This window comes from Lytechinus pictus, chromosome 4 (assembly GCF_037042905.1).
Source record: "Lytechinus pictus isolate F3 Inbred chromosome 4, Lp3.0, whole genome shotgun sequence".
In the NCBI taxonomy this organism is placed as follows: Eukaryota; Metazoa; Echinodermata; class Echinoidea; order Temnopleuroida; family Toxopneustidae; genus Lytechinus; species Lytechinus pictus.
Window position 1 is genome coordinate 3,790,656 of NC_087248.1, and position 15,066 is coordinate 3,805,721.

General features: G+C 36.4%; 1 protein-coding gene across 3 annotated transcripts; it reads right to left on the reverse strand.

The window, feature by feature from the left end:
* Positions 1 to 1,643: 1,643 nt before the first annotated feature.
* LOC129259166 (caspase-3-like) lies at positions 1,644 to 15,066 on the reverse strand. 3 transcript variants are annotated; one of them, XM_054897466.2, is made up of 6 exons: positions 14,673 to 15,066; positions 8,239 to 8,545; positions 7,752 to 8,029; positions 7,181 to 7,356; positions 4,753 to 4,897; positions 1,644 to 4,000 (listed from the first exon to the last, which is right to left on the reverse strand). In XM_054897466.2, exons 1-6 carry the CDS (start codon positions 14,818 to 14,820, stop codon positions 3,762 to 3,764), a joined length of 1,293 nt encoding a protein of 430 aa, XP_054753441.2. In that variant the 5' UTR covers positions 14,821 to 15,066; the 3' UTR covers positions 1,644 to 3,761. The 3 variants fall into 3 exon arrangements, with proteins under 3 accessions (XP_054753441.2, XP_063954167.1, XP_063954168.1); XM_064098097.1 differs by lacking the exon at positions 14,673 to 15,066 and adding an exon at positions 8,919 to 8,992; XM_064098098.1 differs by lacking the exon at positions 14,673 to 15,066 and adding an exon at positions 8,834 to 8,991.

Sequence of the window (15,066 nt, forward strand, 5' to 3'; positions counted from 1 at the left end):
GTGACGTCACGTATACTAATTAGAAATTCCTCTGTGATAGCTTGGGAAATCATCATTGTTCTACCAGAAGGACGCGTGGACGGCACGCGACACCCTCGTGACGTCAGATATTATTTATTAACGGGTCACCAATATAGACCTATACTCGTTGCCTCTTGTGCGTCAAGGTTTTTCCATTTTCTCAGTTCAGACTTTTCAAATAATGTAACAACTAATAATAATAATAAAAACAACTTTAAATTTTCTTGGCGTGTGAAAAAAATGGGGATAGTATTACCCTTATAATTATCTTCGAAACCATCATTTAGAGGCAAATGGAAAAGATGTGGGGTAAGATGGAGCCGCGTAAGTGGCCGGGGGGGGGGGGATCCGGCTAGCCATGCAAAAAGAAAAAAAAAATCACAATCAGATGGCATTTTCTAAGAAGCCCCCCCCCCCCGCCCGAATCGGTTCCAAGGCCCCCGAGATGACCAATTTACGGTAATAAATTCATTTCATTGGTGTTATATGAAGTACAGACTCCTTTAGACCTTTGGTTTAGTCCCGGTAGTGTTTCAGATCTACCTCTGACGCCTGGAAACAGCGCTTGGTGTGACATCATGATCAAGTCTTTTTTTATTTAAGTTATCTTGATCAAGTCTAACGGTTTAATTAGAAGAGCCTCTTTATTCTTTTGAAAAGTGCACAGTTCAAAAGTAGGTCTACCGGGGCAGCTAGGGGTTGTGCCATCGGGTATTTATAGTATTTCCATTAGAGGGAGAAGAGCACTGATTTCAAAGTCTTACACCCCCCCCCCCCTTAAAAAAGGTGCATGAAATATTATGTTGCAATTATGTATCATTTTTTTGTCAATTTGTTTTTACTGTACTAATAGGCTTGCTTGTATTATTGCCTGGTTGAGGATTAGTGTTATGTCAGTAATCATTATCCTCAAGATATTGCTGGGTATACATGAAAATAATACAGACATTTACTGAATTACCAGCATAGAATGGGCTGTTCATGACTGAAAAATATCAAAGAATGTCAAAAATATTGCTTTATTTGATTCGTCGCATTTTGTGTACTTTGAGTAAACTTAATTCCCATTTCAGAAAGCGGTTATCAAACATTACTTACCCTCAGGCGTAATTATGCATAAAATTAAATGAAATGAAACTGTTTTATGGAATAAGAATAAAACGTTCATTTATCATGTAAGGAACAGTTCATTTAATTGGTACTTAATTCAAACTGCTGTTTTCATTGTATCAATTTCTTAGGTTCAATCAATTTGATGCACCCTGCCAAAGAAGTCAGTGTGGACAGTTGTTTTGGCGTCAACTGATAGAGACCTCATGAGGCCTTTATGACCACGGCATCTTTTAGAAACGTCATTTTGACAACTTTTCTTAAATAAATATATATATGTCTTTTAAGGCACTCAAAAGTATCATGCCCCACACCTCATGTTTAACCCTTTTCTTCTTAAAAAAAAAAACATACTGAGCAAAAGTGGCTCTCTGATTATTCAGGTTTCTAATGATAATTTGCCGATATTTTGATTAGTCATACTAATTGTATAGGGGAAGACTTGCAATTGAAAAGTACGAAATAACAACAAATAGACAAAAAACAATTAACACAACTGAAAATCCACAAGATTTTATAAAAATGCGTGCTTTAATTCTTTTCATGATACACATTCATAATCACTCATTGAATAGTTAGCGCCTGACATTCAATTTACTTATTTTGTTAATAACACTATTACATGTAGTATAAAGGTGTAGAGCAGAGGAACTGTCAGATTTGTAAGCCTATCATTCTCAATTTTTGTCCATCTAATGGTCCATCTAAAATAACCGATATAGGTATAGTCCAAACAAAATTTCAGCTAATTCCGTCAGTTTTATTTTGCATTGAAAGTATATGCACTCAAATTGGGTATAATATCGAACACAATGGATTCACCTTTAAATTTAACTTACTGTGGTAAATGTATAAGAAAAAAGAAACCTCATAGTGATTTGTGAAAAAGTATTATCAACAGGGCGGGCCCGGGGATAAAAAAAGATCATGTGCCCATCTATGGGGCACAGTATTGCACACAATTAGAAACGTGCGATGATTAGGGATTCATCTTGTGCCACCCTTAAGAGAGAGGATTAAATCAAGTCAATTTTCAGGGTTGAAACCCTTTAGCAAGTTTAGTCAATGTTTGAGGGAAATTATGACATTTTTATTTGGGCGCAGGTGGCGATATAATTTGCTCATTTTAGCATATTGATACCAATAAACGTTCACAACTGCATAACAATGCATTGTCACCAAATGGTAAGCACGGCAACACTAACTTGGAAATACTCAATGATGTCAATGACGCCAGTTTTAGAACAACGTACTATAATGGCACGTATGCTATTAATCAAAAAGTTAAAATTTTCATCAACAAACTTTTCTTTTGTCGTGTTTTGAAAAAATCTTGTTGATCTCTTTAAATGTATAATCAACTTTGTTGTTTTTCGATAGATTTCCATCCAACCATCATTAGTTTGTTCTTTAAAATGTTTTGCGTTTATTAAAACATTTTTAGTTCAGGAAAAACATCAAATTTAAGGCACTCAGAAATCAAACTAAGCGTAACTTTTAGCCTTTGATATTATAGGCCTACTCTCTTCAATATCGTGTTTCAGACTCTCTTACAAAATTCAACTTCGTTGGTTCTACAATGAGGTCATGTCCCCAAGAACTGTTGGGATTTGACTCTCGCTTTTGATTGTTTTGGGATTTTGTTTCATAACCATCACCAAAATTAATTACTGGTTACTAGTATATCACTTTTTGCAAAAGGAACGTATATTTTCAACTTAACACTCTATTTTTTTGTGAAACCAGTCTGAAATTCTATTCAAACATATACTTGTGATAAACTAACCATATCGACATGTACTGTTTACTTTTAGTGTAACGTGACTCATCAACGCTGTAATATTTTCATTGCTTTAAAGCTGACATATACGATCAATTTAAACTCCATAACTAATACAACCTAAAGCAGTGACACTAAACAAATCATTTGAATAAAAATTGTTGTAACACACGCACATATTCTGAAATCTTTAAATAATCATGAATATATAAATTTTTCCTTTTCGATTATCAATTTGCAAATTTCAATTGTATAAAACAAATCTATATCGAGAAGTATTGGTTATTCTGTTGAAGGTTGGAGAGATGGAGAATGTAGATAGACCAGTTGCACTTTAAGTGTGAAGTTCGTAGTATGAAGATCAATGTACTTATTGAAAAGACACTGATTGGACATAATCAAGAGAGGTAAAATAGCAATCTCCTACTTGATAAAAGTTGACAGTATTAGAAATGAGTGGAAGAGGATATGGCGTCCACTGTTCTTTCAGATTTTACTTGGCGGATGTATACATCTTGGCTTGAGATGACATAATAATTTAGGACTATGTAAAAGTAAAAGTACGTTGATTGTGTATAGTCGACGACAATTATGTTTGATACAGGTCCAATGCTTTTAGCTGACGTCGCTACGCAGTGCTCATTAGCCTACATACTATAGTGACGTGGAACTCTAAAGTCAAAGTTTGCTTCCTTGCCATGTCAGATGAAATAACGTCACTCAAGAAAGTTGAAAATGCAGCATGCGTGGTAGTCACTATATGCATTCATGATATGAACTGTAAAACTTTTGCTGACAGTCATTATCGGTATATAATGTCACAAATAAATAAAAATAAAATATAATACGTTCATTGTTTCTTTGGTATGAAGTAGAGTTCTTTCGTGAGTGTTGACACAAAACATGGCATCTGCTTTCGCCCGTTATATCTCACATCACTGGATATCGATTCATATCGATAGGCAACTGTTCTGTTCACACGTGTCATCATTTGATTTACATCCATACATGTTCCGTATTTCTCAAAGACTGTGATAATAGCTTGTATGAACCAGGATCCTTCCTTGAGACTTCGCCACGAGTAGTAACCTGCAGGAGAGAAGAGGAGAACAAGAAAGGACAATAATTATTCGTCTCAAATCAGTGTTAAAATGATAGGATACGAAATAGGGACTACATGAGCCTGAACAGAATTCTCCAGTCGGACAATTTTCAAGGGAAATGTGGGTAAACATTCGTTAAGGCTTGTTACAGAAATGTAGCTCAAAGCACTGTCTTATGGTCCTACCTGACTTAAAAGCCACACGAGACATTGTTGACATAGAATAAATTAAATGATTGAAAAGTCCCTCAATTTGAACATGGGTTAGGCCCTAAATGTTTTTTTTTTCAAAACAAATCCATAATTCTCCTGAAGACGACAATAACACACTTGTCGAAACATCGAATTTGGGTGGTCCTTTTCAGGACCAACACTTGCCCAAGAAAGATACATGGTGTACCGTGAAACCTACTACACTAAATCCATAATTACAACCCCGTTGTTAGCTTTGGTTAGTTTATTTCTCAAAATGACGTTATCGCCAATATTGTCCTTTGCAACCACATGATGTATTTTTAATCAAATGAACATTCCTAATATTGTGTCAATCTTTCTGCCGAAAATGTAGTTAAAAAAACTGACTAGGACTACAATGTAGAAAGTCATTGGTATGCCATCCGAACAAATCTGCACAAAGAATAATACCAAAGTAAGGAAAGGCGAAGAAAATCGAAGAATTCACAAAGATCTATTACATTACTTCATGATTGTGAAAAATATATACATTCTATTGTTTTACCTGGAGTTGATGAATATGCCATGAGGAAATCACCTTCCACTGGGATTGTATAGAACATCTTCTGAGCAATAGCAGCATCAGGTTCATCGTCGCCCTCAACGGCAGGAGTACGAACACCGTGATCCATCTGCGTTCCTCGGCATGCCTAGACAGATTATAGGGGAAAATAGGAAATGTACCATTACAAAAAGAGATCATTGTTAAACATAACAAGATATTTTGTTGTTGTTGTTTATCCACTGTCATTGTCCCAATGAACAATGGAACTTTATCTCCCCCTTACAACTGCCCTTTGATGTTGTCAATGATGTCCTTGGCAAGGCTGCCCGCTTAACTCTGAAGGTGCATGATTTGATTTCCATATATATTGGTCTTTTGTGCAAATAGTAGTGTACAAAATAACAAAATAGTGTAATTACGGAAGTATAAATATCTTGACATTTCTAATCTGAATCGTCATCACGACTTATATCGAAGATTTCAAGTTTAAATATGCGATTATATAGCTGAACGATCACAATCACTGTGGGTAAACGAGATAAGTCGCTTGTTGGTACGTATAGCAATGAAGTGAATAGGGTGAAAGGAGAAGAGAAATTACTGAATAAGAATCGCCTGAGGCGGACGACGGGACTGAGGGAGGGGAGGGGGGGGGGTATAGTCATGATGATGGGGGAAATGTAGAAATTTAGTGTGGATGCAAAGGTGTGCGTGCGTGATTGTACGCATGAAAATGGTGGGTGGTATGCAAAAGATTGGAGGAGATATGAAACTTACTAAACATAATTTTTCTTTGAAAGATGTGCCTGCGAGTTGATATTTAGATGAGGAAAAATGAAGAAACTTATTTTATCGTAAGGATTTTGTGTGGGTTTGTGTCTTAGGCATTTTTAACGTGTGGGTGTGTAGGTGGGAAGGTGATAATGTGTTTATGTGTAAGTGACGTGGGTGTCGGCCAGGGGTAGATACACGCAATTGAAAGGTGGATAACTTATGGTGTTTATAAGGGGGTATATGCGTGTGAGTGAGGGTCGGTGAGGGTGTGAGTTTTGCACGTGGCTCCATGTGTATGTTTGTATGTTGAGTGAGTGTGCAGGTGTACGTTGAGTGTGTGTGTGTGTAACATTGTAATGAATTGCATATTGTTAATGCATATGAATTGAGAATGTATTTATTAAAAGAACGATGTGGGGGTTAGTGTGTATGTGGGTGAGGGTGTGGGTGTATGCGCGTATCCTAATACAATATTAGGATGGAGTTAGAAAGTTGTGAGTGTGTGTGTGTGTTATGTGTTGGTTGATACGATATCGGATAAAGGAAATGCATTGGAGAAAGAGGAAGAAAGAGCATTGCATAATGGATTAGGAAAGATAACGAAAGAAATTATAATTTATGGTTCCTCATCAGTTGCGTACTGGAGGGGGGGGGGGGGGATAAGGGGAGCACTAGGTCCGGGTGCCCTTTCATATAGCGTTAAAAATGAGGGAATTACAGAAACTAAGGGAAGAAAAAAAACGGGGAAAGGGAAGACCCCCCTTAAGATTAATGTCATGAAAAGCCATAGCATCTAATGCAGTATGAGAAAGAAGGGCTGTTTAAGACCCGCAGTTTAATAAGTGATGAAGATTGGATGATTCATTGTTTGCTACCATCATCGGAGGTCGGAAAGGCTAAATTCCCCCTTCCCCTTATTTCTATACACGCCACCGTGGTCCGTACAATAGTCAATGCAGAGATAAACTTACGTTTATAACCCATAATAGCATACACTGTTTATCGTGACAGAAACAAATTTTATCCACAGTTCCGCATCTCAAGGATTCTTGATCACCATCACAAAATGTCAATGACTTTGCTCCGTAATTAAGAGCTCTCCTTTAGGCATTTTGCTTCCCTTCTCGCGGTTTATTACGCGACAATTATGTTGATTCATTTTTTACGCAGTCAATTGCCCTGCACTGAATCAAAATACTTGTATTCCGTAAGAAACACATTGGAAACTAGAAGGTTTCAATCCTTCTTCGTGAATCAAACACATATGCCATTGAATGATACAAACTATGACCTCTCAAAAATGTCATGGCGTCAGTGCCTTAGCCTTTTCCTGCCCGGCCACTTTAATTGATTTGAAAATTTGAAATTATGTTTTGATCATTTGCTTTGTAATTACATTCTAATTCACATTATTGTAAATTAGTCCTTATAGCTTTGCTGCTGCATGGTCATTATTTATATTTACACTCATATACCAATAAAGGAATAGATAAGATATCTTTCAGGTATCTCCTCCACCCTTCTCCTATCACAAACATAAACCTACACATGGATAAGACTTTAACTCAATCGGGCAACGGGGTAGCGGTCGTTCATGTTTACATGCTTTTAATTTGTCAGCCGTCTGAACGTGAAATTGAAAATTAGTCTTTACCTGTATAAAGAACAGCTTAGGTTTGCCAACGAGTGTTGGACACATAATGCCCTTGAATCGGAAGGCCAATTCGTCAACTGCTACTGTGCCATCTTTACAGTATAGGGCGCCATCTTCCCCGTGGCTCATGACGATAAAAAGTAGGCAATCATCACTGCTAAAGTCTTCATTGCTGACTGAAGTAAGACAAAGCAAGAAAGAATGTCACATTGCACTTTATTAATTCTACTTTATGAATGTTGCACACAAAAAAATACTTCTGATGATTGCGGTTCTAAAATACAAGGGTCTCTTTAACTTTTGAGTCAATCCTCAATGAAGACTATACGTCACAGTAAACAAGGAGCATCCATACGGTATTGGCAAGGTATGCTTCCGTCTAACGCGGTATGTTTGCAAAGCAAATAAAAAATAAGAACTTCCTTTGGTTTTAGAGTGTTTGGAAACTCATGGCACAAATCATGATGAGGTTCATCTGATACTTTTCGACGCAACTGCTACTATTTGTTGAATAATAATTGATATATAGTATAAAGGCCTTCAGAAGTGTCTTTTCCCAGAGTCAACTTACGTTCAAAAAGAAGTTTTCTAAATTCGGCTACCGTCAAATCACTATGAGCCTTCGTTCGGAATCCAAGATGGCAAAACACTCTGTCAAGTCCTTCCAAGTCCGGGTCGGTTCCTTCCCGGTTTGACATGCCAGTTATTGGATCGAAACGGGTCTGGTTGACGATAACCGCCTTCCCTCGACTCGGATAGTCCATCTTATAAACGACTGGCTGAACACTACTCTTGATGTTAAGTTTCTGAAGCTGTTGTAAAGTGTGTGAAATGTCACCGTTAGGCATTCTGTAGGAAGAAACATAAAGATGAACCACTCATTTTATTTTACAGGACTGGTTGCCTAACTAGTCCACGTGGCTCATCAGTAGCGAAGGTTGGAGGGTGTGAATTTATAGATAATCTTCTTCCGACTAACTACCATATTCATGCATCTATGAGTAGGGAGTAGGGGGAAACACTGTGAATGCAATTAAGAGATCAAAATTTCAATTTACCTCACTTTCTCAGGTGAACTATTTTTCTCGGATGATCTGTCACTGGCCAGAATGGCTGCCCTACTCGGACGTTGACGTTTTCCGATGCCGACATCGCGATGGTCCCCGATCTCAACCACGTCGTACCCATCACATATACTGTCCATCGTCATCATGTCTGAGTCGACAGTAAGTCGGTCCGAATCGAAGTCGAAGTTCTCGTTGATGTCGAAAGCGGGTTCTTCCTCCTCTCCTCGCATTCCAGCGTAATCCTCACCAAAGTCGTGACTTAGACCAGCTGAGATTCTACTCATACTAGTGGAATGTCCTGCAAGACAACAGTAGTTCAAGTAAAACTTGACATTAGTATTGTAACTTGGACAGAAGCTATATGCCTTCCGTTATTGAGTCGAATGTACTGGCTTTAATTGATAATGTTTATGATACTCAGCTCATTCCCCACAAAAGAAGACACATATATAAAGAATATACATAATAAACATTAGAATTCTTCGAAAAAGTAAGCTTCAGACATCCAGTTTACTTCAAGGCTGTCAGAACAGGATATGACATCATACAAACGACAAAGCAATGAGAAATCCTAAACAAACCTCACCACGCTATGTAAATAAAAGTTCCTAAGAATATTACCAATATCGTTATTCAAGTTTTTAAATTCTAACGACAGAGTGCAATATTACCAACACCAAAAGACTAAAAGTCCTCGCCAAAGTATAACATGGTCGAAATATCTACGTTGTTTAATGTAGTAATGGTCTATAGTCAATTTACATGACGAAATAAAACACCGTATCCTTATATTTGCAGGTATTTTTCAGCTTACCAATAACTCTTTGCTTTATTTTCACGAGCATGATAAGTCTTCTCAAATTACATACATGTAGCACTTGGGGCCCGCTGTGTATTATTTATGGTAAGTCTGATTTACATGTCATTGGAGAATTCGAGACAATCAATTCATGAAACTGACCTAATTAAAATGGGAAAGGGGTGAATAGATGAAACAAATAGATGGATAAATAAAATAGATAAATACTCAAATATATAGAAAAGCATAATGAGAAAGAGTGTAAATTATAAACAAGAGGTACAGTTAATCAAGCTTCAATGCTCAATTATGAGCCATGCATTATATGCGTGGCAGGTAGAGATTTCTGCACGAAACTCTGCCCAAATTTTTTGACCAGTGTGTTGGCTCAGTTGGTATAGAGTGTCCGTCTCACAACCGGGAGGTCGGGAGTTCAAACTCCGGCCGCGTCGGACCAAAAGACGTTAAAAGATGGGAGTTGCTGCTACCCTGCTTTTGGCGTTCAATAATTAAAGGGATAGAGCCTCGTCGATCTGGCGCTGCACAGCGGCTGCCGGGCCCACGATCAATTGGGCAAAACAAATTTTCGGAGTACTTCATTTCTATTTCGAGCAATGAAATGTGGATTTAAAAAAAAATTATTATGTATGATAGGATTATATTATAAGAGGCTTAAATGTATGAAATGAACGGCTGTACATGAATGATGTATCGACTTTCTACAATCATTATCAGGGACATATGCAAAAATCTTTGAAAGTAGCTTTATCTGATTATCTCTCTGTAATAATTAATAGGGCAAAGTTCATATTACTGCTTACTTTATTTGAAGTTTGTAAACAAACATTCATGCAGATCAACCTACTTCAATACGATCTCGGGCGAATGTTTTTTGTAATCGTTATCAAAAGATACCACGCATTGAGCTGGCACTGGTAGTCAACGCAGGCTATATACTAATATAAATCTACAGTATTAGCTTAAGTTTACCCTAGTAATTGAGATGAATATACATAGACATAGCTATTCATCGTTGCTCATTCACATTCCTTCTGTGTTCTAAATAAGCAACAAATTTCTAAGTAAAGAAGCATTTGTGCTGACTTTATCGGCATCATTTATCCCCACAGACAAAATTGTTGAATACAACCCTTCAATAGAGATAGCGATGTTTAACGTGTTTAAGGGCGAATCAGGGAATGAAATACGTTTAATAGCATCGTATATTTTCAAATGCAACGCTCACAAATGCTTCAATCCGAATCATACTACTTATCTGTCATTTGATTTGCAAAATGGATCGTACGGATTGTGGCTCCCTCGCCAATTCCGTTTCCAATTCCAGAACAGAAGTCAATGGCGCCACGGTTTTATTAAGTTCAAACCATTGTGCTAATACTATACAACTCTGTACTTCAAAGAGGGTTATGAGTTATAAAAGGATGCACTGGGATGAGTGTGTCTGCTGTGTGTGTGTGTGCGCATGTGTGAGGGACAACTGGTGTGTATATGGGTTCCTGTATCTGGCTCTTACCCATTAATCTTTCTGCATCTCAGTCTACCAACCACACACCCACACACACATTGAGTGTGGGCGTGGGTGGTAGGAAAAGTTAGAGAAATAAGAGAGATTGGGGAAATGAGAGAAGAAAGAAAGATTCGAAAGAGAGATGGAGAAAGCGTACAGAGACAAGGTTAGAGAGAGACGGAAATGGAGGTAATAAGAAAGATTGTGGAAATTGGGACAAGAAAACGATCTTAATGTAATGAATCCATTTTAAATGGAGATTCGTGAATTACAATAATGGATATGCATGGAGAGGTATTTTTTTCAGGAAATGACCAAATGCAAAAGAAATGATAGAAATATGTTTGAACCGATCGGTTTTAAAATACATTTTTTGTTTTTGTTTTTAATTCCCTGTCTCATTGAGAACATTTCGTTTAAAAAGAACAAGTGGAAAGTATACCTTTTAGAGCATGAACACATTCGGAAAATATCAAACTTTGGAGCATACAGCCTCATTGTTATTTATAGTAAAATGTTGTTTTTAAATAATGAAAGTGATCCCCTATAATGTTCCCCCGTCTGTACTCTGTGAACTCTGGTTAGATACTCAGACAGTGTCGTCTGCAGATAAATCGAGAAAGCACATAAATATATAGGACCTATTCAGGGTAGAGATTTGTTATTGAGATGATGATAGTTATATCGATAATGACTTGAAATACTTATGCTGTCAGCTTGTTTATATCAGCTCTTCATAGGTTATACGCGTGCAACATATTATACAGGAAGCGTTTCATGTGATAGTTTGTCTCCGATTTTCACTGAAAACAGTTGCGCTGGCTAAGCCAATCAAAATAATTTAAGGATTTTAGTAGCTTATAACAGCATACGACCAGCATAATATGCAAATTTATTTATTTATTTTATTTATTTATTTATTTTTTTATTTTTTAGTTTATTTATTTTATTTATTTTATTTATTTTATTTATTTTATTTATTTTATTTATTTTATTTATTTTATTTATTTTATTTATTTTATTTATTTTATTTATTTTATTTATTTTATTTATTTTATTTATTTATTTTATTTATTTTATTTATTTTATTTATTTTATTTATTTTATTTATTTTATTTATTTTATTTATTTTATTTATTTTATTTATTTTATTTATTTTATTTATTCTATTCATTTTATTTTTGGCAAAAGGAAAATCCAAAGACCCATCGACCGATATCCAGAGATAGCCAAAAGGACTTGTGAGATTAAACAAAATTTTAAAATATAAAAACTCAGCTAGTATTTAGGAAACTTTCGGCGTGGCTTTTGTTCATTTTCTCTCAAATCACATTGTTGTTTATGCTGCTTTGGCATTTAGTAAGCAGGCTTTCAGTTTTAAAGTTCTTGCAATTTTCAGATCTTGTTATTTTGGATATAAAGGGGCGGATCCGAGGGGTCGAACGGAACTTGCCCCCTCAAGTTTTTTTTCTGCCCTCTCCCCCTAAGTTACAGACACTACAATTTTTATTCCACGGTGTTTGACATTCAACTAATACATCACATATCATCGATGCTATTCATCCTAAAAATTCACATACATTGTGCCTTAAAGAAAACCCTTTTCAACGGGCAACTGACAAAAAAAAGTAAAGCAAACTTTAAAAAAAAATACGCGCATTCGGTCCTCTTTCAAGTATTATTCGTAGTTCCATTCTGCGCATGATCAGAAGAAGGTCATTTTAAAATCAAATGGCATGGTGGTTTAACTCTTATAATATTCAATGAGACAAGCACCAGCTTTGATTCATATAGTCTGTTGAATGTTGATTCATTAGATCCACTGGAAAAGAACAATGCTTCAATTAGATACTGGTATTTAACAGTTGGCCAAGTAAGTTGTAATAACATCATTCAAATTCAAAGTATACATGCAACAGAGAGTTCGTTGATGTGCTATTCTAGACAAGTCACCTGGTCTATGCAATATCTGCATACTGCTATGTCAGGTGTGCTAACGTAATCTCTTGCTTTGGAAGTTGCCTATCATTATGAAAGAAAAGAATGTTATTTGAGAAAAAAACTTGCCCCTGACGTAACTTCGAGTTACTCCTCAATTTATTCGTGTGTTTCGCACAACATTCGGCAATGTTTTATTTTTGCGACCTTACTTTGACATGTTTGATGTTGATTCATTGAAACAATTTGCATGTCTGCAAGTAAATGTATTTGTCCACTATGATTCAAATGGCCGAATATGGCTTAAAGTTGTAGTCATAGGGTATGAAGAGATTTTACACTCAGTGCACATACTATGACCATGTAATATCCGTTATGAAATGTATGTATATGTAAGGCCTACTGGTGTTTGTATTTGCATGGCGCGCAGGATACATGGTCTTATCATATTTTATCAAAGTCTGATGACAAAGGAGACTTTGGTATCTATTTCAGTTTTTTACCGTCAGGCCTACTATCATGACTAATTGACTTTTGTCACGATTCATCGAGAGAGGAGATTAATTTCTTGAAATTGAAAAACGGAATTGGAAAATAATCGTTGAATATTGTATGATCTGTTTAAAGGCCGAATGCAATCATCTTTGTACTCTTATAGATTAAAGGAAATTCCTACACATATGCAAAGCTATCTGAAAGGGGAAAAGAAGCCAGGAAAATTGAAGGTTTGAACAAAACAAGACAATAAATCATAGGTAAATTAAGAATCTTAAGAGTTGTAAAAAGTTATATGCTCCATATGGGATTATTTTTATATTAGCCACATGAGTGATGTCACAGTGATATAGGGAAGGGACGATTCTTCTATTATTTTGCTCCAACACACACACAAAAAAAAAATCATCATTTCAAAACTGTCACGCATAATGGTATATTTCTTTTATGAGAGAATATGGTAATCTGTTAATATATTTGATTACCGTCCAGAGGTAATATGTACTCTGAAGAAAACAAAATCACAAAATTGAAATTAAGTGAATGGCAAATACGAGAGTAGTCCAGACCACTTGTTGCATATTTATATAGTTAGTGATCACATTGTTTAAGAGCGTAATCTTTTCATTCCTAGCCCTGATTCTTTCACACTTTCAACATTCAGTTTTCCTTATTTTTTCTCTCTTTATTACGGCCAAGGTTGGATTCTATGTAACTATACCTGTAAAATATATCTTAAAATTTGTTCAGTGTATTTGTGGCTTATCAGGGGAGCGTGGGTGCGTCGTGGTCTAGCGGTTACGAATCTCGTCTATCAATCTGAGGGACGTGGGTTCGAATCCCAGCCATGGCGTGTTTTCCTTTAGCAAGAAATTTATCCTCTTTGTGCTGCACTCAACCCAGGTTAGGTGAACGGGTACCCAGCAGGATGAATTCCTTGAATTCACCAAGCGCCTTTAGCAGCTGGAACTACAGCCGGTGTAATTAATAGTGCGCCGTGGCCGAGTGGTCTAAGGCGCCTGGCTATACATGGAAAGTCCGGGGTTCGATCCCCGGCCGCGGCACCTCTGCCCGTGAGTAAGGCATTCAATCTTTAATGCTCTTTTATCCTGCTTTCAAATAAATGAAAATGCTAAATGTATTATTGGTAATTAGGTGTGCACTTGTTTATATAAATATAAATAAATAAATGAATATATATATACATATAGTGCACCCTTGAACAAGTAACTAGATAATCTGCGCCGCATAAATGCTATATTATTATGCACTATAGGCATTTTTTGACTACTCTCACGCATTTATCCAGTTTGCTTCCATTTTCATTACGTAATTTAATTTCCAGTGGTGGTATATATCGATACAAATAACGTGGGTATAGGAATTAAAAATTACCCTCATGTGTTGTATTGTAAAATATAAATAATCATCATTTAGTCCTTAAATCACACGGAGATGTAGCTCAGCACATTGTCACAAGTATTCGGCCAATGAGAAGATGGAGTATTGTAAAGGAAGACATATTGCGCTTCATTAAACGAAATTGACGTCAATAAAAAGTAGTGGTTGTGCCGATCATAAAATAATAAGCAGTCAGAATTTCAAAGTATATTGTAGCAAAAAAAGCTTATCGAAATTATTGATCATGATTGTTAACTTCCTTACCGTCCACCGAATCGTCATCGCGATCGTTCGAACCTTTACTTCCTTCCATAGCAGACGACATCGAATATGTCTTCTTTCGCAATTTCCAGTCTGTCTCCTCACACTGTTCTTCAACTAAATGATGATTTGATGACATCTTCGACCCCATGATAACTTATTTGGTAATATTCCACTTAAGCACGCAATATTTATCAGATTAAAGTATTTGTCCACAAAGTAAACGATTAACACCCAAAGTAAATACACACATCGGCTTAGCGGAGAGAAGTGTTTGTATCCGAGAATGCGGGGAAAAACCAGTGAGTTATCCCCAAGTGTTGATTCCCCGCATCGAATGAAACCAATCGTTTGCTGAGTGGATGTACCGATAGCTTGTACGTGCATTTTGTCGTCT